This window comes from Oryctolagus cuniculus, chromosome 3, assembly GCF_964237555.1.
Source record: "Oryctolagus cuniculus chromosome 3, mOryCun1.1, whole genome shotgun sequence".
Classification (NCBI taxonomy): domain Eukaryota; kingdom Metazoa; phylum Chordata; class Mammalia; order Lagomorpha; family Leporidae; genus Oryctolagus; species Oryctolagus cuniculus.
The window spans coordinates 157,355,296-157,379,461 of record NC_091434.1 but is presented as its reverse complement, the minus strand read 5'-3'; the positions used below and the strand labels follow the sequence as shown (position 1 = coordinate 157,379,461).

Genomic DNA, 24,166 nt, shown 5'->3' with positions numbered 1-24,166 from the left:
CGCTATCTTCCATTTACTAGTTCACTTCCCAATGCCTGCAACAATCCTGGCCTGTGCCAGGCCAAAGCCAGGAGCTCTGAACTCAGTTGTGGTCTCCCATGTTGGTGAAAGAGACCCAATGATCTGAGTAATCACTGCTGCCTTCCAGGTGCCCATTAGTAGGAAGCTGGCATTGAGAGTGAGCCAGGACTTGAACCCAGGCACTCTGATAGGGGCTGTGGGTGTCCCACCCTGCCCCTTAACTACTGTGTCAAACGCCTGCCCAGCTCACATTCATTTAAAACTTCCTCTTTTGTCAGTGTTTGCATCATATAAATTACATTAAGATAAACACCTTTTTATATTATTTTTGTTGCACCTTTGATTATGTCCTAAATAGGTCCCTATAAATGGAATTAATTGTCAAAGATGTAGTTGTGATATATATTTTATGATGTTTAATAAATGATAGATAGTTTTGTAACTTTTTTTCTTAAAATTATGCTTGTAAAAATTTGGAAAATAAAAGCACAAAGAAAACGGTTCGTTGCACTGGCCAGGGATAAGCATTGATAGTATTTAGTTTCCACTCCAGATGAATTAAAATACTTATTTTCTTTGTTTTAAATATTTAGAATAATAGTATCTATTGGTTACCTTTTCACTCCTGGGATGAATATTTTTATTCATATATATTTTTATAAATATTCTTTATAATCAAATTGTTCACGTCGGCCTACTCTAGTTTTGAAACGTGTCATGATTTATTTAATATGTCTATTAGGAACTTGAGCTATTTCCTGTTTTGTGCACTTAGTGAAATGCACTGCCTTAAAAAGTTTTTAACAATCCCTGTCTATTTCTTCAAGACAATTTTTTTGTAGTGGGATTGTTGAGTTAAAGGATGTACAGGTTTTTCAAAAAAATGATTTTAAAATTTGCTTTAGTTTTATATTTTTTCAAGAGTTCCATGACACTACTAGTTAGTAATTTGAAATTCCACTTCTGAAAGTTTTGAAAAGATAGCTTGCCTTTCAAAAAAATATGCCTTTCTTTGATTATTGGTGAGATTGAACGAATATTGATTTGTTAGAGCCTTTTTATATTAAGTACACTAATTTCTTATGTTAAAAATGTGTTTTTTGTATATCATTTGCTTTTAATTTTGTGACTTTTTAAAATAGGTTTATTTGTAAGGCAGAGTTAGAGAAAGAGACAGAGAGAAAGATCTTCCATCTGCTGGTTCACTCTCCAAATGGCTGCAAAGGTTAAGTGTGGGCCAGGCCAAAGCCAGGAGCCAGGAACTTCATCCAGGTCTCCCGCAGGGGTAGCAGGGGCCCGAGCACTTGGGCCATCTTCCACTGCCTTCCATTAGCAGAGAGCTAGATCAGAGGTGGAGCAGCCGCGACTCATATCGGATGCCAACAGGGTTCAACATGTTGCGCCACAACGTGGACCCCTTAATTTTGTTACTTTATACACTATTTTGACTTCTAAAAGGTTAGACTAATTCCTATGTAGTTAAGTCTTGATTTTCCTTTTTTGTTTCTTCCACTTTTATACGTGAGAAGTATTTTTCCGTCTTTAAGTTGGCTGTTTTAGTAGATTTTCTCTTCCAGTGATGTCACTGTTTTCGTGTCTTTTTAGACATTACATTGAGTTCCCTGTGACTTGGAAGGCCTGTGTGCCCTGGGCTCATATGTAGATTTGGCCTTGCTTCTGGGATTTCTGTTCTCTTCTATTCTGTTGACCCATTTATTTCTGTTCCCAAAATACACTATTTCAATTACAACTATTTTATTAAAAAAAATAATGTACTTCATACCCCTCTGGTGTGGCTAAATGCCTTTTAATATTACTCTTTCTTTCAAAAATCTTTTCAATGATATTTTTCCAGATGCTTTTTTCAAGAATTAAAAAAAATCACTTGCAGATTGAATTGAAAAGGCTTTAAAAATCACAAGATTCACACATGAGTGTAGTATGACTTTTTTTTTTAAGGTTTGTTTATTTGAAAAGCAGAGAGAGGGAAAGAAAAAGATTAAGATCTTCCAACTGTGGGTTCGCTCCCCAAATGACCTCAAAAGCCCTGGCTGGGCCAGGTGAGAGCCAGGAGCCAGGAACTCCACGCGGGTCTCTCTTGTCGGTGGCAAAGGCCCAGGGACTTGAGTGCTCATGTGCTGCTTCCCCAGGCTCATTCATGTCTCTCATGCCTTTTTATTGGCTGACTTTCATCTTCGTCATTGTATTTGGTGTATAGCTGTATTATTGCACATCTGTACCAAGAATGCCATTTTATGAATTGCTATAAGCTGAAGTAGTTTCATCGACACTGTATATTTAATCTGGTTTTACTGAAGGGGTATTAAGTCCATAAATTGATGTTTGGTTAATCAATTAATAAAAATTAATCATCAATTAATAAAACCTGGTACACTGAATAATTCCCATGTAACTAAACAAAACAAATTGTAAGTGAGATTTCCTTATCAACAAACCAGTCCTTTGCAGTTTGCTGTTGCTGAGAGAATTGGATACCGTATGTCTGTCTGTCTGAGGTTTTCACATTTCTTTGAAAAGCCTTTTTTCTGAAGAGACACGCATGACCTGTCTTTACCAGATTACTTCATTACTATATCTGATGAGAATCAGACTTTTTCTCCCTAATAATAAATTACAGCCATACCTAAGAATTAAAGTAGGAGTGATGTTTAACTCTTCAGCTACTGTGTGTGTTTGTGCCCATTAAATGCACCAAAACAGCCTCAGAAGAGGGTTCAACTGCAAGCGAAAGTAAATCACTAATATCTCTTCCTGCTTGGTCAACATGTGCTTCAATTTTGCGGCATTTCAGTGAATTAGGTTGTTGCATCTTCAGTTTGGAGCACATATATTTCGGATACTTCCCTCTTCCAAACACTGGTAAATAAATTCTAAGCATGCTTTTTTAAGAAAAAGATTTTGTGAAAGGCAGACAGAGCAAGCAAGTACAAACACACAGGAGCAAGCAAATGCTGCCTCCCATTCTGTGGTCCACTCTTTAAATGCCGTTAGGCCCGGAGGTGGGACCAGGCCTGAAGCCAGGGTCTTAAGAACTCAATTCAGGTCTCCCAGGTGGGTAACAGGATCCGAAGCACTTGAGCCCCCACCGTTGCTCCCTGGGGTCTGCATTAACAGGAAGATGGAGTGAAAAGCCAGAGCCTGGTATCAAACCTGGTTTGATGCAGGATGTAGGCATCTTAACTGGTGTCCTGACTATGAGGCTAAAACTTGACCCTGACTTGTCATCCCATCATTCTCTTTTTGTAAGCTTGATTGGTTTGCTTATTTATTTCAAAGGCAGAAAGAGAGAGAGATCTTCCATTTGCTGCTTCATTCTCCAGATGGTTACAACAGTTAAGGCTGGGCCCACTGGAAGCCAGGAGCTCCATCTGGGTCTTCCACATGGTTGGTGCTGACCTGGCTACTTTGAGCCATCATCCACTGCTTCCTAGCTGCAACAGCAAAGAGCTGGCCATCCCGTCTTTTACACTGAAATGGACCAGTAGTCCTTAGGAAGTGCCTCCTCCATGTATGTAATACAGCAGTGTGAGCAGGGTATCTGGACAGGGATTTGTGTAACACTTGAAATGCTGCCTGGGTTGTGGTGTACCTATTCATGTGTGGACAGAAGCCCCTCCTGTTGCTACTGGTGTATGGATGCTCTTCCTTATGGAAGGCCACTGGATCCTACCTCGTAAGCAATTGTTTTCCTCCCACTTACCCCAAGAGAGTCTAGAGTGTAAAATGGAAGGGCCAGGGCCGGCATTGTGCTGTAGTGGGTTAAGCCTGTGATGCCATCAACCCATATGGATGCTAGTTTGAGTCCTGAATGTTCTACTTCCGATCCAGCTCCCCGCTAATGCAGCTGGGAAAGCAGCAGAAGATGGCCCAAGTGCTTGGGCCCCTGCATTCTCATAGGAGACCCAGATCAGGCTCCAGGCTCCAGGCTCCTGGCTTTGGCCTGGCCCAGCCCTGGCTGTTGGCAGCTATTTGGGCAGTGAACCAGTAGATGAAAGATCAATCAATCTTTCCATCTCTCTGTAACTCTTTCAAATACATAAATACATCTTAAAAAAAAAAAAAAAAAGGAAGGCCTACTCTTTCCAAGAGGGGGGGTTTGTTTGCATGTTGACTAGGGAAAGCAAGGCCTCATTCTGCATTCCTCTCGGATCCTAGTTAGGACTGAACGCGAGGAGCCCCTCAGCAGTACCGGGAACGTGAACAGGCTGACTGGGACTGTGCCATTGCAGTGTGGTCAGTGGGACCGCAGTTCTTTACAAGTACAGCGAGCAAATAAGTTTGAAGATCTCCCTTTGTATTTCTCCCCTTTTAGGATTTTATGCATAAAGACTCTGAAAGTTCTGCCATGAAGAAATCTCTTCCATTTTTTTCTTAATGTTTCTTGATTTTAATCAGGAAACCTATTAAAAAAAGAGAGAAAAAAAAAACTATAAGAAAACAAACGTTAGGGAGTGCCAGTCTCTAATGATGCCTCCTTTCTACCCCAACTCCAGCATAAATAGGGTTTTTTTTTGTTTGTTTATTAAGTGAAGAATATGATTGTTTGAATGAGCAAGCTAAGTTTGGATAATGTATTCCTCCTATAAGACAAGTTAACTTCATGTCTAAGAAAGATTTAAATGTTCATGTCTCAGAGTTAAAAGGCATCTTAAGGGGCCGGCGCTGTGGCACAGCAGGTTAAAGCCCTGGCCTGAAGCACCGACATTCCATATGGGTGCCAGTTCTGGTCCCAGCTGCTCCTCTTCCAATCCAAATCTCTGCTATGGCCTAGGATAGCAGTAGAAGATGGCCCAAGTCCTTAGGCCCCTGCACCCACGTGGGAGACTCGGAAGAAACCCCTGGCTCCTGGCTTTGGATCAGTGCAGCTCCAGCTGTTGCAGCCATCTGGGGAGTGAACCAGCGGATGGAAGACCTCTCTCTCTGTCTCTACCTCTCTCTGTAACTCTTTCAAATAAATAAAATAAATCTTAAAAAGGCATCTTAAGGCCGGCGCCGCGGCTCACTAGGCTAATCCTCCGCCTTGCGGCACCGGCACACCAGGTTCTAGTCCCGGTCGGGGCGCCGGATTCTGTCCCGGCCGTGGCGGCCATTGGAGGGTGAACCAACGGCAAAGGAAGACCTTTCTCTCTGTCTCTCTCACTGTCCACTCTGCCTGTCAAAAAAAAAAAAAAAAAAAAAGGCATCTTAAGTTGTTTGTTTATTTGAAAGGCAGAGTTACAGAGTGAGGGAGAAATCAGTCTGTCTGCTGACTCACTCCCCAAATGGCTGCAACAGCTAGGGCTGGTCCAGGCTCAAGCCAGTGAAGCCAGAAGCCAGGAGATTCATCCAGCTCTCTCACATGAGTGGCAGGGTCCCAAGCACCTGGGCCATCATCTGCTGCTTTCCAAGGCACATTAGCATAGAGCTGGATCAGAAGTGGAGCAGCTGGGACTCGAACTGGTGCCTGTGTGGGGTGCTCAGTGTCTCAAGTAATGGCTTAACCCTCTGTGCCACAGCACTGGCCCCAAGAAGGGATATTAAAGGTCAGCTGAAATAGCCTCTGTTCCCAGGCAAGGCTCCCTGGCAATGTTTCTGTGACCCCTGAATGCCCCACACATGTAAGATTTCAGTACCCTTTCTTTTTCTCCATTTGAAGCAAAACAAAAAAAGTATTCATGAGGAAATGTTAAGTTCTCAGGGTGGTCTCCCTCTGAGTTCTGTCTGATAGTCCTTAACTTGGGTGAATGGAATAACTAAACAATAAATATGTTCCCCAAGTCATTTGATACTTGAAGTATTTGAAGCTGATTAGCTCCTGCAGTTTTCTCTTTTCCAGACTCAATTACGCATGGCTCCTTTAACCTTTTATCATGTTAAGTTTCTAGTTTGTTTTACCCTCCTGGCTATATTTCTTGGGCATTCTCTGGTTGGTCGTTGTATCTCTTAAAATGAGTACCCTGAATTAAACACAGTGTTCCAGATGTGGTCTGGCCAGTGCAGGGCGCAGCAGAGACGCTAGCTTGCCATGTCTTAGAGATTACATTTCTTTGAATATTCATGCCGACTAGTGTTGTATTAGTTTTCCTTAAAAAAGTCACATCGCATTTTTGGCTCAAGAGTTTTTGGTCAAGTTAAAGTCTCAGCTCTTTTCTTTTGATCTCAGATTTATTTTTAAACACCGCCAAGTAAGGTCTTTATCCTTAGAACTTGATTTTCTTTTATCTAAATGAAGGATTTTTTATTCATATATTCTTGTTTAATTTTTCTGATTCGGGCCTACTTGGTCTTGATTCTGACATTTGTCCTATAAAGTTTCTCTCCAGATTAATTTTTATGTGTAAATATAAGTCATTGCTACAAATGTTTACCAAAGTTAGAGTTCTCAGGCTGCCAGGGTTCTCCTCTAAGCGATTCAGCTGTTGATCAGCTGCACAAACTACTTCCCACATGGCTGCCAACGTTCCCCAATAGGCACAGCATCCTGCTGCTGTTTCATTATTTTTTTTTTTAAGATTTATTTATTTATTTGAAAGGCAGAGGCGGAGGGGGGGTCTTCTATCTGCTGGTTCACTCCCCAGATGGCTGCAACAGCCGGAGCTGTGCTGATCCGAAGCCAGGAGCTACCTCTGGGTCTCCCACATGGGTACAGGGGCCCAAGGACTTAGACCATCTTCTACTGCTTTCCCAGGCCATAGCAGAGAGCTGGATTGGAAGTGTAGCAGCCGGGACTTGAACTGACACCCATATGGGATGCTGGCACTGTAGGCAGCAACTTTACTGCTATGCCACTGCACCAGGCCCTGATTATTTCTTCTTAGAGGCTGTTTTCTGGGACTGTCCGATGTTCACTTGAAATCGATGGACTATGCTAATCCCAATACTGTGATATACTGCTTGAAAAGCTGAGATGAAGGTAACTTGACCTACTTATCCTTTCTCCTTCCCACTAACACCCTGATCCTGCTCCCCACTAATGTGCCAGGGAAAGCAGTGGGAGATGGTTCAAGTACTTGGGCCCCCTGCCACTCATGTGGGAGACCTGGATGGAGTTCCACGTTCCTGGCTTCAGCCTGGCCCAGCCCCAGCCATTGTGGCCACCTGGGAGGTGAACCAATGGATGGAAGCTCTCTCTCTGTTGCTCCCTCTCTGTAGCTCTGCCTTTCAAATAAATAAATAAATCTTAAAAAAAAAAAAAAAAAAAACAAAAAAAAAACAAAAAAAAAACGAACACAGGATGCTTTAATGTAGAAGAAAAAGCTTCTCTCCTCAAGCTGTGCTGCATATAAATGCATGTATATATTATCAAAAATGTATGGAAAATGGGATTGAGAGACATTTGGTTCAGAAAGATAGGGGCTTACTAATTTGATGGTAGGGAATGGGCTACCTTGAAAAATCACTGAGCACCTGTTGCTGGGGTGGGATGAGCAGAGACCCCAGATCATGATACACATTTTCCATGAGACCTTTTTAAAGTAACCTGTATGAGTTACTCTAGCTTTTAAAGAAATGGAGCATTTTGATGCCAACTACATATTTTTATATTGCTGAAAACATTGCCTGTCTTGCATGCTTTTAAATGTCTTTTTGAAATATGTAGTTGTCTTATTTAGTTAAATAGAAGATATCAAAGAATGATAAGATAATCCCCCCAAACTCTGCTTAGGCAGGTAAGAAAACTACAGATGTGTTAAGGAAGTCATCTTGTTATAAAGGTACTGTTAGGTATACAGGGATATGTGTCAGGGTCTCCAGTACCACCCTCGGTGTGTGATGATTCTGTAGGACAGTGGTGTGGAACATCCAGCCCACAGCCATATAAGGCCCACAAAATCACTGGGTCTGGTCCTGCCAAGGCAATCTCAGGAGGGACTCAAAATTCAGTACGTCTATAGTGGGCTGATTTTTAAGCTGATAATTTTGTGAGGCCTGCAACTGATGTTAATATCCAGGTGACCCTTGGCAGAAAAAAGGTCCCCACCCCTTCTCTAGGTAGACTCCTGGCTATGATTTGTTACAAAAAAGAATTCAAGGCAAAGTCAGTAAAGGGAGAAGGTGCATGGGGCAAAGTGTGGGAGGGAACCAAGCCCAGGTGTCCAGGAGTCCTCTCCCAGTCAGACAGGATGTGCTTATTAATTCTTCCCACAGTAAATTATAATAACACACGTGAAGTGTTGTCTGCTAGGGAAGCTTATTGGAGACACAGCACTCAGGGATTTTATCAGACTGTTCATGTAGGCACATTCTGGCTAATCTGTCCCAGAATTCCAGACTCCAGACAGAAAGCAGGTGTTCCACGTAAGCTGTACTGTTTGGACAGAGTTTAGGCACAGTGAATCATTCTTACCAGTTCTGGAAAGGGTGAGAGTGCTCCCCAAGGCCATGTGTACAGCTGCCACCCAAGGCCAGTCCTGGTAGGGAGCCTTTGTAGTTGAAGGACGCTTCGGCCTGCTGTGGTAGTGCGTCTCTGCACGGGACCTCGGGTTAGTCTCACAGGAAAGAAATTAATGGGATCAAAATGGAAAGCTGAACTCTGAAGCTGCTTCCAAATCTGCAACAGTATTTGGCCAGGTTTGTTCAAACAGGATGTGTAAGTACAAAAGTGGGGCAGGCATCTGGTCCTAGTGGTCAAGCCGTCGGCTGAGAGACCCATATCCCACATTGGAGTGCCTGGGTTCAAGTCCCTGCCCCACTCCTGACTCCAGGTAGGCAGCAGTTGATGGCTCAAGTACTTGGCTTTTGCCATCCTTGGGAGAGATCTGGATTGAGTCCCTGGCTCCTGACTTTACCTTTCCTGTTGTTGGCATTTGGGGAATGAACCAGCAGAAGGAGAGTTCTCTTTCTGTATCTCTGTCTCTCTGCCTCAAAAATAAAGTGAAAGTACAGAAGAAAAACTCTCCTTTGATACATTTCTTAGTGCATCTTAGTAGCAAACTGTTAGATTAGAAAGAGTTTTTACTTTTTGTGGGAGCTCAATCTTGCATTTGGATGACCACATATTTTTCTGGCAGTTTCTGTGTACAAAGCAATCCCTTATCATTTGTGATGCAGCATCTATTATTTTTGGTATGTACGAGCTACCCTAAAGGCTTGTGTGGCACCAGTGTGTAATTTTCTGGGATGTTACTGTGAGTGGCGCTGTGGGGTCCCTGCAGAAGGCAGTCGCCTACCTACCCAGTGAACCTACCACTTGCCCTCTGCATCTCAACACCTTTTATTCCTGTGAACTCATCTACTAGTGCTGATAGTACAAGTGAAGACATCTAAAGAAGTCTCCAGAAAACGGGGCACGTGGGTAAAATGTGTGAATGGAATTGGACCACCTTCCTGGTCCGTGGCTTCCTAACACCTTTTGGAAACAAGAAAATAGGGTCAGGCAGTACTCTGAAGCAGCTTCCCCTAGTACAGGGGTTATCGGGTGAGCAAACAGGTGAAAAGTGATAGCTGACTCGTGAGGGTGAGCGTGGCAGCCAAGGCTCCTGGGAACTTTGGGGAGAAAACTGGAAACCTGTGAAGTCATGGCATGTGCAGGGCTCAGGAGCTTCACAGAGACTTTGTGCTGCTTTTGCTGGAGACATTTCACTTTTTTTCTGTTCATTTAGTTATAATGTATTATTTTATACTCTTTGCTAAAATGTTTGCACGGGTGGTAAGAGTAAGGGGGAGAGAGAGAGAGGGAGGGAGAGGGAGGGAGATGAGAGTCTGAAGGACTGCATATTCCAGGGATTATGGCTTTACTTACTGATTCTGCTCCAGGTGGACAGCAGCGTTCAGCTGTGGTCAGAACAGCCCTGCTGTGCTATACATCTGGTTTATATAATCATGGAAGTTATATATATATGTATGTATAAAATTCTTTCCTGTTTTGTAGAGCTTTTTTTTGACAAATTATCTAGTTTATCTTGAAGTTAGGTAAATAGAAACCATTCTGTGTACTGTTTCCTGCATGAATATTAAAGCAGCAAGCTAGTAGTAACATGGGATGTTTAGAACACTGTGGAATGAATAGGTACTGTAGCTTCCTCAGTAGCCTTCCTGCTGTTTCCTTATATAAAACTTGATTTGCCTCAGAACTGAGCAGACCAGACCTCTCTGATTGATATGTAAGAGCTGTCTTTTGGGCAGTAGATACATAGGACTCAATGCCAAATACCTGTGGAGCTGCTTCTGGTTATTGTTTTGTTCTTTTTTAGCTCTACAGCTTCCATTTATCTACCATATTTCTTCTCCACTTATACATAGAGGGAAGAGTGAGGATCACTCAACAAAAGCATAGTGGCCCACACAGATTGTTACAAAACATTTTATTTATTTATTTATTTATTTATTTGAAAGGTAGAGAGATAGCGAGAGAGATTCTGTCTATTGATTCACTCTCCAAATGTCTGCAACTGCCTAGACTAGACCAGGCTGAAGCCAGGATCCTTGTCTGTAATCCAGGTCCCCCATGTGGTGACCAGGACCCGCACACTTGAGCCATCACTGCTGCCACCCAGAGTGTGCATTATTAGGAAGCTGGGGTCAGAAATACAACCAGGACTTGAACCAGGCACTCCCACAGGGGATATCAACATTTCAAGGAGTATCTTAAGTAGTGTACCAAATACCTACCCCACAATTTTTAAAGAATGTTTATTGTCATTGGAGAGAGTTCCCTTTCATTAATTAACTCTCCAAATACCTGCAGCAGCTAGGGCTGGCCAGACTGAAGCTGGGAGTCAGGAATGCAGTCCAGGTCTCCCACATTCATGATGGTGACCCGACTATTTGAGCCATCACCTGCTGCCTCCATGCCCTGCATTGGTGGGAAACATGAGGAGCTAGAGCCAGAAATCTAACCCAGACGCTCCAATATGGGATACAGATGTCTTAACTGGTGTCTCAACCACTAGGCCAAATGCCCATCCCTTACACAAAAATTTTAATGGCATTTTTCAGTTAACACTTTGCCAAGTAATGTACTTTTGTCACTGTCTCTCGCTCTACTAGTATGCATTTAGCTGCTATATGTTTAATATTTTCATTTTTTATTAACCCCTTAGCAGATACTACTGAAGTAGAATTTATATCCCTGTTCTCAAAGTAAGTTTTCTTTAAAAACACAGCATTAGAAGCATCCAGATTTCCATCAGCATTTACCTTTATCCTGTTCAAATGTGGTTTACAAAGTATTTACAATGATCACTTGTGTATGGGCTATACCAGACCTTGGAATAGTATAGATAGGCTTCTGACTGTGGTGTGACTTACTTGTTTGATGAATGTATTTAAAGAAACAGGTGAAGATGAATTATTGTTGTGAAATAAAGACATCTTAACAATTTGACACTCTGGTTTATGGTGTCAGTAATCTCCCTAGGCTCTAGTCATGAGTAACCAAGGCTATGGAAGCCTTTTGAGTTCGACGACTTCAATCTTATTCCGACAGGGTCATAGTCAAAGTGGAAGTTCTCCCCTCCCTTCAGAGAAAGGTACCTCCTTCTTTGATGACCTGTTCTTTCCACTGGGATCTCACTCGCTGAGATCTTCCATTTAGGTTTTTTTTTTTTCCCCCCAGAGTGTCTTGGCTTTCCATGCCTAAAATACTCTCATGGGCTCTTCAGCCAGATCTGAATGCATTAAGGGCTGATTCTGAGGCCAAAGTGCTATTTAGGACATCTGCCATTCTATGAGTCTGCTGTGTATCCCGCTTCCCGTGTTGGATTGTTCTCTCCCTTTTTGATTCTATCAGCTAGTATTAGCAGACACTAGTCTTGTTTGTGTGATCCCTTTGACTCTTAGACCTATCAGTGTGATCAATTGTGAACTGAAATTGATCACTTTGACTAGTGAGATGGCATTGGTACATGCCACCTTGATGGGATTGTATTGGAATCCCCTGGCATGATTCTAACTCCACCATTTGGGGCAAATCTGATTGAGCATGTCCCAAATTGTACATCTCCTCCCTCTTATTCCCTCTGTTATATTTAACAGGGGTCACTTTTCAGTTAAAATTTAAACACCTAAGAATAATTGTGTGTTAATTACAGAGTTCAACCAATAGTACTAGAACAAAACAAAGAGAAAATACTAAAATGGATAAAGTATTACATTGTACATCAACAGTCAGCACAAGAGCTGATCAAGTCACTGTTTCTCATAGTGTCCATTTCACTTCAACAGGTTTCCCCTTTGGTGCTCAGTTTGTTGTCACCGATCAGGGAGAACATATGATATTTGTCCCTTTGAGACTGGCTTAATTCACTCAGCATAATGTTTTCCAGATTCCTCCATCTTGTTGCAAATGACCGGGTTTCATAGTTTTTGACTGCTGTATAGTATTCTATAGAGTACATGCCCCATAATTCCTTTATCCAGTCTGCTGTTGATGGGCATTTGGGTTGGTTTCAGGTCTTAGCTATTGTGAATTGAGTTGCAGTAAACATTAATGTGCAGACAGCTTTTTTGTTTGCCAATTTAGTTTCCTTTGGGTAAATTCCAAGGAGTGGTATGGCTGGGTTGTATGGTAGGGTTATATTCAGGTTTCTGAGGAATCTCCAGACTGACTTCCATAGTGGCTTAACCAGTTTGCATTCCCACCAACAGTGGGTTAGTGTCCCTTTTTCCCCACATCCTCGCCAGCATTTATTGTTGGTAGATTTCTGAATGTGAGCCATTCTCACCGGGGTGAGGTGAAACCTCATTGTGGTTTTGATTTGCATTTCCCTGATTGCTAGTGATCTTGAACATTTTTTCATGTGCCTGTTGGCCATTTGGATTTCCTCTTTTGAAAAATGTCTATTGAGGTCCTTGGCCCATCTCTTAAGTGGGTTGTTTGTTTTGATGTTGTGGAGTTTCTTGATTTCTTTATAGATTCTGGTTATCAACCCTTTATCTGTTGCATAGTTTGCAAATATTTTTTCCCATTCTGTCGGTTGCCTCTTCACTCTTCCTGAAGTCAACAACAGGAGTCACTGTGTGCTTACTTCTCATGTGGGATCTGTCCTTAATGTGTTGTCCAATGTGAAGTAATGCTATAACTAGTACTGAAACAGTATTTTACACTTTATGTTTCTGTGTGGGTGCAAACTGATGAAATCTTTACTTAATATATACTAAATTGATCTTCTGTATATAAAGATAATTGAAAATGAATCTTGATTTGAATGGAACGGGAGAGGGTGCGGGAGATGGGAGGGGTACGAGTGGGAGGGAAGTTATGGGGGGGAGCCATTGTAATCCATAAATTGTACTTTGGAAATTTACATTTACTAAATTAAAAAAAAGACATCTAAGATACTTCCTAATCGAATGAGCTTAAAATTAATTGCTGGATTTTATAATTTTTTGGCCACTAAAGAATTCAAATAGTGGGAGTGTTACTCTGCAAACACTTCTGTTCATGTTGTATTCCCTCGTTTAAGCTGATACATTCTCATTTCATGTCGCAGTGCCTGTGCATTGGCATCAGCTGGATTACGTATGGTAACCTGTGTATCATTGTGTTCTTTTCTCTCCTCCTTTCAGACTCAATGATGAGGCACGGCGGCTCATTGCAGAATTGGGAAGTACATCTATTACTAATCTTGGTTTTAGAGACAACTGGGTCTTCTGTGGTGGGAAAGGCATTAAGACAAAAAGCCCTTTTGAACAGGTTAGTGTCTTGGGTTCTCATAATTCATGGACAAAAACAAATTGTTTGAAACTACAGTGCATACTCCTATTCCAGTTATTTGACTATTAGATAAAACAGTTAATAACTACAAGAATATCTTTAAAACGCTCATGGAAATGCACATTATGAAAAAACTACATGGATTTCAACATTTTTTACACCAGAATAAGTTACATTTTCCATGAACTTTCTGAAGTGTCTTCATATGCTCATATAATTCTCATAAATTCTTCATAATCAGGTACCTGAAATAATCCTGGCACCTTTAAAATTTCAGAACTTAAAAATAAACTTAAAAATTCTGTATGTTAATTGCTTTTATCTCAAGCCTTTTAGGGCAGCTTTAAACCATTAAAGATTTTAGTTGAGTTTTGGCTATTATGATCGGTTAAGTTTGGGAATACTTCGGGACTCGGTAGAATGTAAACTACTTTTTGACTAACATGATCCTTTAAAAACAATGTAATGTTTTGTTCCTCCAGCTGTTACTCGAAGGCCTGCCATTTATGAGTTAGGCCTTAATGGTTACTTCTTTAATATCTTGAGCAATTATATATATGAACTCATTAATGACCATGAGTGTTACTGAAATGATAGTGGATCAAGTTTGTTACTGTAAGTCAGCAGTCCCCAAAGGTGTTTTTAAACGTACACTGTTCTTGTGTTCAACAGCACATAAAGAACAATAAGGATACAAACAAATATGAAGGCTGGCCTGAAGTTGTAGAGATGGAAGGATGCATCCCCCAGAAGCAAGACTAAAGGGACCGTGGAGAAAATGGAAGGAAGCACACTTTAACTGTTCACGGGAGAGCTCTAAAGGAAAAACTTCATGTAAATATTTTAAGAGCATGCAGCAATCTCGGTGTATGCATGAGCATTATTTCTTTTGATATCAGGATTATTTATTACTAACGTAAATAGATATCTTTGTAAATAGCCAACCTAACGAGCAGATCACTGAACCATTTCTAAGCACATCTCCCTGCAAGAACAATGTGTAGACTGCTGTGGTGGTAATGTGTCTTAATTCTAAGTGCATACCAGACAGATAACTGAAAAGATTGTAAAAACTATATTGATATGTATACTGTTGCTGTGAAAATCTGTCATGGAATAATAATGGATTTTAGGGAAGAGACTTGGTTTTGTTTTATATAAATCATATATGTATGTGTGTGTGTGTGTATATATATACATATATGTGTGTATATATAGAGAGAGCTTTATGATGACCATATCTTTTAAATTAAAAAGAGATTTGGCTCATTGTGTGTGTAATGTTACTTTATAGTCCAGCTCTCCCGAGACACCTTTTTTCTTACTTTTCTCTTCCCTTCCCAGGAAATAGAGAAATTTATGAAGACTTATATCAGACATGTGAAAAGCACAATGAAATTCTTTTAATATATGCAGTAAAAAGTAAACATGCAAATGTAGATGGCATTCAGGACCAGAGTTTCTGAATTTTGTGTTAGCAGTGTGAATAACTTGATTCTGTACAAGAGTCCTTCAGAAAAATTCACAGAAACTGTAATTGAAAGATAAGTTTATTTTGGTGCAAAATACAGGATGCACACATGGAATCTTTAAGAAGTTTGTGTAAAACTATTATGAAAAACCACATGGATTTCAATTTTTGTACATCAAAATAGACATATCTTTTAATTCCTATTCCCCATGAAGCTTTTTGCCACACCCTTGTATAGAAGCTGTTGAGAGTGAGGCTGGAGGTGGCAGCTTCACAGAACTGGGAAACCAAGCCAAGTCTTCCCCCCAGCGTACTTAGGCCATTGAAGACTCTTGCGTCTTTGTATTTAGAGCAGTGCTGGCATGTGTTTTCCTTATTTAATTTGTCAGCATTTACCAAGTGGTTTAGAAGGAGACATGATTTCGTATCACAATAATTTTGATTTGTAACCAAGAAGTTAATTCTCTGTTATCTAATTTCATGATAGCAAGTATTGCCCGAAGCTATAGTGGCATATTTAGAAAAGTCCTAATTACTGGGTAGACTGATAACATTTTAAAAATAACTTGTTGACCTAAAATGACTTCATACCCAATTCTACATAAAAATATAGGCAATCTACCTTTTTTTTAAACTTTAGATATTCAACAAATGACAGTTTTCCTTTTTTTTTTTTTTTTTATGGCATTAGATACCTGTTGTGTATGGAGTCTCTTAAACTGGAACATGAAAAATCTAATGATCCAACTGCCTTTAACAACGTAAGGCAGCACTTAAATTTTGAACCTAACTTTCAGATGACTTATGTAAAAAACCTGAAAGCAGTATTTGTTATTTTGCTATAAGCCAAGTTAGAAGCTATTCACATATTTATCAAATATTCATGAGATGTCTGGTACTGTTCTTTCCCTCAAACTGAATGTAGCTCATGAATAAATGCACCTTATACATTGAAACAATTTTTGTACACTTTCTGGAGTTTCGGTGCTTATATTGTTAAATCACATTCAGCATGTATATTTTGACATTTAGAATACTCCCCACATTTCTGTAAATTAAAAGAGTTGGTATTTTACAGTTCCTTGGATTGTGAAATGTTGCTTTTTTTTTAAATAATGAAAATAAATATTCACTTTTTGCATTGTGATTTTTTTGTATTATCTGACAAAGTAATATACCTATAGGGAATCACATTTAAAATTTAAGTATCTGGATGGTAGGGCATTCCGTTGATACAAGACTGTAAAAGGATGACTTGTACAGGCGTTTGTAAGAGGTCATAAGAAGTGATAAAGATTTTGATTATGAAATTTCTTGGGAATAGTTTGCTTTTTTTCCTCAGTTCTTTTGTATAAATTGTGCCAACTCAAATTTGGAAGCAGTAATTTACTACATTTCATTTCCAGATCTCTTTAAAATCAACATTGTAAATGCTCATTTGATGTTAAGAATTTTCTTTCTTAAAATCAGAAATTTGACATTTTGATATTTTAAGTGGTGCTTAAGAGCTCATCAGTACATAATTTGTATTTAAAAGTACTTATGCTTTCCAAGAATTAAGTGTATTACAATATGAATGTTAAAACTGACCAAAAGGAAGTAGGAAAATAAGTGATAATTGAGAAATTAAAGAAAAATTCATCCAGTCTTCATATTCCTGACTTCAGTTTGACTACAGTAAAATTTATCATTGTTCCTTGTTTTTTTTCTTCTTAAATGAATCAGGTAATATTTTATAATTTTACAAAATATGAAAGCTCAGCCCATTAAGCCTATATTATAATTTATGGTTTAAAAGTTTATAAAAATTATAGGTAGTCTGAGCAGAAAATCACATTATTTCCTTTAATTTCTTTCTTTCTTTCTTTCTTTCTTTTTTTTTTTTTTTTTTTTTGACAGGCAGAGTTAGACAGTGAGAGACACAGAGAGAAAGGTCTTCCTTTTTCCGTTGGTTCACTCCCCTTAAGTGGCCGCTATGGCCAGTGCATTGCAGCCGGCGCACTGTGCCAATCCGAAGCCAGGAGCCAGGTGCTTCTCCTGGTCTCCTATGCAGGTGCAGGGCCCAAGGACCTGGGCCATCCTCCACTGCCCTCCCAGGCTACAGCAGAGAGCTGGACTGGAAGAGGGGCAACCGGGACAGAACCGGCGCCCCAACCGGGACTAGAACCCCAGGTGCTGGTGCCACAGGCAGAAGATTAGCCTAGTGAGCTGTGGCGCCGCCCCATTTAGTTTCTTTACAACACACATTTTAACTCAAAGAATGAGAAATGTGCTATGTAAAGTTAGTAGAATGGTTAAAGTAGAAATGATTTAGAGTGCTTATTCAAATGAACATGAAAAGAAAAAAATTGCTTGTGTTGGTCAGGTAAAAGATTTACTATTTAACCTCTTCAATTATTTCAACCAGTATTTGAAATTTAGAGCTATAGAGTAAGGGAACAGATTTCAGGTTTCCAAAGCATCACTCAGAAGCAGTCTATTCCTGTCGCGTCCTCCCGTGTCCTTGTTTTTAATTGTCATTTGCCAATAGCTAGTTAATTTCCATTCCCTTTAGAGCTCCTTCAATTTTTATTTTTTTTCCAAAATTCTTTAATAGGTAAGACATGCCCAGCAACTTAAATATATTAAAACATAGCAATTCACATTGGCCAAAAAGCATAAAGAAATGGTGCTTGCAAATCTGACAAAATAGGCCGGTGCCGTGGCTCACTAGGCTAATCCTCCACCTGCAGCACTGGCACCCCAGGTTCTAGTCCCGGTCAGGGCGCCAGATTCTGTCCTGGTTGCCCCTCTTCCAGTCCAGCTCTCTGCTGTGACCCAGGAGTGCAGTGGAGGATGGCCCAAGTCCTTGGGCCCTGCACCCACATGGGAGACCAGGAGAAGCACCTGGCTCCTGGCTTCGGATCAGCGCAGTGTGCCGGCAGCAGCACACTGCCGGAACAGCCACTGAGGGGTGAACCAGTAGAAAAGGGAGACCTTGGCCGGCGCCACGGCTCACTAGGCTAATCCTCTGCCTTGTGGCGCCGGCACACCGGGTTCTAGTCCCGGTTGGGGCGCCGGATTCTGTCCCGGTTGCCCCTCTTCCAGGCCAGCTCTCTGCTGTGGCCAGGGAGTGCAGTGGAGGATGGCCCAGGTGCTTGGGCCCTGCACCCCATGGGAGACCAGGAAAAGCACCTGGCTCCTGCCATCGGATCAGCGCGGTGCGCCGGCCCTGGCTGCCATTGGAGGGTGAACCAACGGCAAAAAGGAAGACCTTTCTCTCTCTCTCTCTCTCTCACTGTCCACTCTGCCTGTAAAAAAAAAAAAAAAAAAAAAAAAAAAGGAAGACCTTTCTCTCTCTCTCACACTGTCCACTCTGCCGGTCAAAAAAAAAAAAAAAAAAAAAAAAAAAACTGACAAAATAGAAAGGCTATGCCTGTTCTTTCTCTGGAATGATGTATCCTATAATTGCTGAATTTCAGAGTGGTACTTTGGAAATTAAGTGGTATGTTAACAACATGATGTACAGCTAGGAAGGATCAGTGATGGGTAAAGTCCTTACTCTGTGTAATGTTCTGTGGAAGCTCTATTTATTGATTTGAAAGGCAGAGTGACAGAGGAAGAGACAAAGAGCGGTCTTCCATCTCCCCAAATGGCTGCAACAGCTGGGGCTGGGCCAAGCCAAAGCCAGGCGCTCCATCCTAGTATGCCATATGGGTGGCAGGGGGCCAAGTGCTTGAGCCATCACCTACTGTTTTCCCCGGGCATATGAGCAAGGAGTTGGATCAGAAGCAGATACAAACCGGCACTCCAGTGTGGGATGCCAACATTATAAAGCAAAGGCTTAACCGACTGTGCCACAATACCAGACCCAGAGCTCCCTCAGTTTAACCACGCCGATGCCTCTCTTTATTGGTCGCTCCTTACTACAATCTCCTTCCCCGTTATTGAATATTTATTTTGATTTGGACAGTAAGAGAGAGCTTCCATACACTGGTTCATTCTTCAAATGCCTGCAACAGCCAGAGCTGGGCCAGGCCAAAGCCAGAACCCCAGAACTCAACCAGGGTCTCCCATGTCAATGGCAGGGACCCAAGTACTTGAGCCATCACTTGCTGCCTCCCAGGCATAATGCTAATAAGCATTAGCAGAAAGCTGGAAGTAGGACTAGAGCCTGGACCTGAACCCAGGCACTCTGATTGATTCACTGCACCACATGGCCACCCCAGCAATCCTGTTCCAATGTGAGGACCCTGAGAAAGTCAGTTCTCTCACCTTTAAGAGACAGGACTAATGTGTTTGCCATGCCTACCAAAGTGCCAAGGACAAAGTACTCAATTCAGTGCAACTGCTGGTACTGCTGTCTTTGTCAGCCCTGCCTCTTGCAGGCTATTAACACATTAGCCTAAGAGAAAAGTGAGCCAGTCAGCTTCTAGCTGTCCACTCCAATCATATACTGCCAGAGAGAATGCTGAGATGACTTGGGCAGTAAGATGAGGGGAGAGGATGCAATGCAGTTCACCTGTGGTTTTAGACCGCCACACCGCTCCAGGATCGTCTCATCTTTCACTCAGTACACCTTGATAGCAAACTCCCCTGCACATGCATTTGTGTGTCTCCAGGCAACTAGTACTTCAAATGATCACCTGTGAGAGTCCTGTGTGTTTCAGTCAAAGGCGGTGGTGGAGGTGGGAGGAGGGGACGTGGCACTTGAGTGACCCCTTCCTGTGCCAGCAGCCCGTAGAGGAGCCTCACAGCGGAACACAGACCTTGCTCCCTGACTCCTGCAAGCTGGGGGAGATGCAGACCCTTGGCTGCACACTTGGGCTTAGGTGGCCTGTGAAGGTTCTTAGCCACCACAAGGGAATTTTAAAGCAACCTTTTGTTTTCTGAGATCAAAACTGCTTATAGTGGTACATGTATTGAAACATACCTCAGATTTCCAAACGCACTTTGTGATATATGTGTTCAGGCGCAGCCCTGCCTCTGTACGGTGCTGCTGCTCTGCACTGTGGTAGGATGGGAGGGACAAACTCAGTCCTGGGTGCGTCCCACTCCCAGTGTATTCCCTGTCAAGTCAAACCACGGGAACAAAATGACCAGTTTGGAAATGCACCTGCAGCGTTGTCCATAAGTGCATCCCTTGAAGCTAAAGGACATGATGGCTCACCTGTGAGAATCGGGTTTTAGCTAAGAGCCCAGTGTGAGCCTGAGAAGTTTTCTTATCCAAAAACTTCATGTGACGTGCACGTTTTATCATTTACAGATAGTTATACTAACATGGAAGTCTTACACTACCTTAAGTTTGGGCTCCCTGAACTGCTTGACTTGTGTATAGTTCTATATATCGGAAGCCTGATTAGAGAAGTACTGTTTGCCTCCTTTGACGAGAACAGAAAGGAACTCCAAGGAGAATGTTCTGCAAGTGCAAGCTCTGAGCAAAGGAGAGTTTTGAAAGCAAATAATACTGTGTGGAAATCACACATTGGGAAAAAGCTGCATGACTTGAAATTTTTCCAACACCAGAGTAAATTTATCTTTTAATGGCATTTTCCATGAACTTTTGGAAGTACCCTCGTGTGTTCAGTTTGTGGAGAAGGCAGTAGTCCTGGAGAATTGTGGTTCGGTGCTGTGAGAGAGGTCCCAGTTGGACAGTGGTGAGAATTTCCTTAGGTGTGAGGAACACACACTCAGCCTGCACCCTTCCTGCCCCTTACCTGGGAGCACAGCCTGCCCTGCATGGTTTTCAGTTCTCCGTTAGGGAGAGGACTAAAGGTTTAAGAAAATAGGGGCTGCTGTTGTGGTTAAGCCACCACTTGTGATGCCTTCTTGCAAAATAGGCATCCTATATTGGAGTGGGAGTCCTGGCTGAACCTCTTCCGGTCCAGCAGCCTGCTAATGCACCCGGGAAAGTAGCCTGATTGCCCAAGTACTTTGGGCCCCTGCCAGCCACATGAGAGACCTGGATGGGGTCTGTTACTCCTGGCTGTGGCCTGATTAGCCCCAGTCATAGCAGCCATTTGGGGAGTGAAATAGCAAGCAAAAGATCTCTTCCTCCACCCTCTTCTGTCAGTCTGCCTATGAAATAAGTACTGCACACACACACACACACACACACACACCACGTGAACAGTTTGTCCCCAGACTCCTGGAGAAATTGAAGCTTCTGATCTAGAATAAGATTGAAAGCCGATTCTGGAGGAACTATTTTTTTTGTCTACAACTTATTTATCTGAGAGGTAGAGTTACAGAGAGAGGGAGAGAGAGAGAAAAGTCTTCCATCCTCTGGTTCACTCCCCAGATGTCCGCAACAGCCAGAGCTGGGCTGATCCAAAGCCAGAAGCCAGGAGCTTCTTCTGGGTCTCCCACACGGGTGCAGGGGCCCAAGGACTTGGGCCATCTTCTATTGCTTTCCCAGGCCATAGCAGAGAGTTGTATCGGAAGTGGAACAGCCAGGACTTGAACCGGTGCCCACAGGGCTTTACCCACTATGCCACAGTGCCAGTCCAGAAAGCGTGTATTTAGATACTCCGTTAAATTTGGTGGTGTTTCTCCTCTATCAGAGAGTAAGCCGAGGTAGAAACAAGGCTCCTCCTCCTTTTCTCTGGGCTAACCAGGCCCGGTGGATGTGGGCCGGGTGCCAGGTGCTCAGATGTGACCAAGGCAGAAGAGAGAGCTGCTGGGCCACCGTAGAGGTGTCGCCTTCAGGGCTCAGAGTGGCCCTGGCAGAGGAAACCCTGCCTCCAGTGTGTGACTTTCTCACATAAGTCAGATGCTTTCAGGCACATTCTGCAAATTGAAAAGCCACATCTGAGACTTCAGTTTGTGGGTCTTGGCCCAGGTTTACTCCTGCTTTCTCTTCCCCGACACATGGTAGAGGCTGCGTTTCCTAGCAGCAGTTTGTTTCAAAAGGTTTTCATGTGCTGCAAGCCACCTCCAGTGGTTCTGCCCACCCGCACTTGGATGTGAACCTACACCATTACAAGTGGTAACTGTGATTCCTCTATTAAAAATAATACCTTATGTAACAATTGGCTGTAAGCACAGCAATAGGAAGGATGTAGTATTTATTTTATGTCGCACCAAGTTAGTTCGATCTTTGCCCTTAGTCATTTCCTTTTGGAATCATTGTTACATCCTGGCACCCTACAACTGTTAGCCCCATCGGGACCTAACATAGAAGTCGGCTTAAATCATTTTGAGCTTAGAAATCAATAGCAGTGGATTTTAATTATATTTCATGGTGAGTTCTAAGATCTCAGTTCTCCTGTCACTTTAGTTCCTGCCTCTCAACCGATATAACCAAACCATGAAGGAACATCCTGTCATTTTGGTTTTATTTATAAATCCCCCAAACTCTTTAAATGGCATATTGTAAACACTCTACTGACAATTTGGATAACTGTGAGATGCAGAATGACAGTGTGGTTAAGGGTACCGATGCTGAAGCCACTCCGTCCTGTGTGACCTTCTTGGGCAGTTGTTCCTTCTTGGGTCTGTTTCCTCATCTATACAGTGATGACCACAGTCATGGTGCCTGCTTCATGACATGAGGTTGGTGTAAGGATTAAATCTGTATGTGTGTATAATACACACAAACATGCATACATAGATAAAGTTTCCTAGATCAATGCCCTGGTATATGATAATTGCTACCTAAATGTTTGCTAATATTACTTTCTCTTTCAAAGGAAATGAGACCCTCCCTGGTGTACCACTGTGTCCCCTTTCATGCTGAACCACATGTCATCATCATCATCCCTCTCCAAGAAATGTTACGCACTTGCCTCCTCTGGTCTATAGTAAAACTGAAATAAAAAGAGGAAGAGAGTCAAGCCATCTTAGCCAGCTTTCCTGGAGGAGGGCTTGTCCTGGGAACTAGTCATGGTTTTTGGAGATGGGATTTGAATTTGTCTTCCCTGAAGTCAGCCAAATGGATCATTGTGTTCTATCTAGATAACTAAATGGCTCCAAGTGTTTGGTTTCATTTCTTGGTCTTTGATGACTTTTGGGTGGTCTTGCAAAAGTATCAGCAACTCCCCAAGTTGCCTATAAATAAATATTTTGATGAGAAGCTTTTCTGCTTCCATGTTTTAAACTGAATAAAAGCAAAGATCCTCTCAGTACTGACAGTACTTCAGAAAATTAAAATTGTGTTTCTAAAACATTTACTGTGGCTTCACATGGCACCAAAGCTGTAGATACATAGGTCATTGTATCTAAACAAATAATTCAAATTTTATTGTTATTCTCAGTGTAATCATCATAGTGTCCTAAGATACAAAAGAAAGCAGTTGTCACTCAAATTGTGAATAAGGAATTGTTGCTGTAGTTAATATTCCCAAGAATGTGTTATTGATATCATACAATGTGCTACTAACAGGGAGGTGATTTAGTTTGTCAACTTATTTATCCAGAGGTTAAAGGCTCCATTTAATGTTTATCTTAATTCCATTTCAAGATGCAGCATTGTCTCTTTACCATGCCTTCTACCATACCCAAACAATACTCTAAACTCAACTCTCAATTTTAAAATAATAGATTAGGGCACCTTCCCAGTCCTTTCAACACCATAAAGGGCATTTAACCCAATGAGGGCACATCCATAATCACCATTGCTTTGGGTCTGCTTTGGCTGTGAGCTCCATGTGCTGCCAGAATCTGTCTCCTAAATAATCCGGAGGACTGAGACATCTAATGGCTTTGCTGCCCAGCTTCCAGGTACACTTCACTAGTAACATAATACCCTGGTTTTCCTCTGTGGACTTAACCATGTTTCCATTCTCAAGCTGTGTACTTGCAGTTGGCATGAGCCCCACTGCCCGTTCCCAGCATGGCCTACAGTGACCTCAAGGCAGACCAGCCACCTATGGCCCACCTTCAACTCCCAGTGGTCACTGGGATTGATTCAGAGGTAGACACATTTCACCAGTCAAACTCAATCAGACTCAGATGACCTCTGGTGGGACTTCTGGGAATGAAACGTTTTCCCCCCTCTTCTGTATAAGCAACCATTGAGAACCCTTCTTTTAGAATGT

The 24,166-nt window shown here is 42.0% G+C and overlaps 1 protein-coding gene across 5 annotated transcripts in view; it reads left to right on the top strand.

Annotated features, from left to right (window-relative positions):
• Positions 1 to 16,296, top strand: part of FAM3C (FAM3 metabolism regulating signaling molecule C) — a 54,718-nt gene extending 38,422 nt beyond the window's left edge. For all 5 annotated transcript variants that reach the window (XM_051848905.2, XM_051848906.2, XM_051848903.2 and 2 more), the window contains 2 exons: positions 13,531 to 13,657; positions 14,351 to 16,296. In XM_051848905.2, the coding sequence (XP_051704865.1) occupies positions 13,531 to 13,657; positions 14,351 to 14,440 (217 nt within the window). In that variant the 3' untranslated portion in view covers positions 14,441 to 16,296. The remainder of the gene's footprint in view (positions 1 to 13,530; positions 13,658 to 14,350) is intronic.
• The last annotated feature ends 7,870 nt before the right edge of the window (positions 16,297 to 24,166 follow it).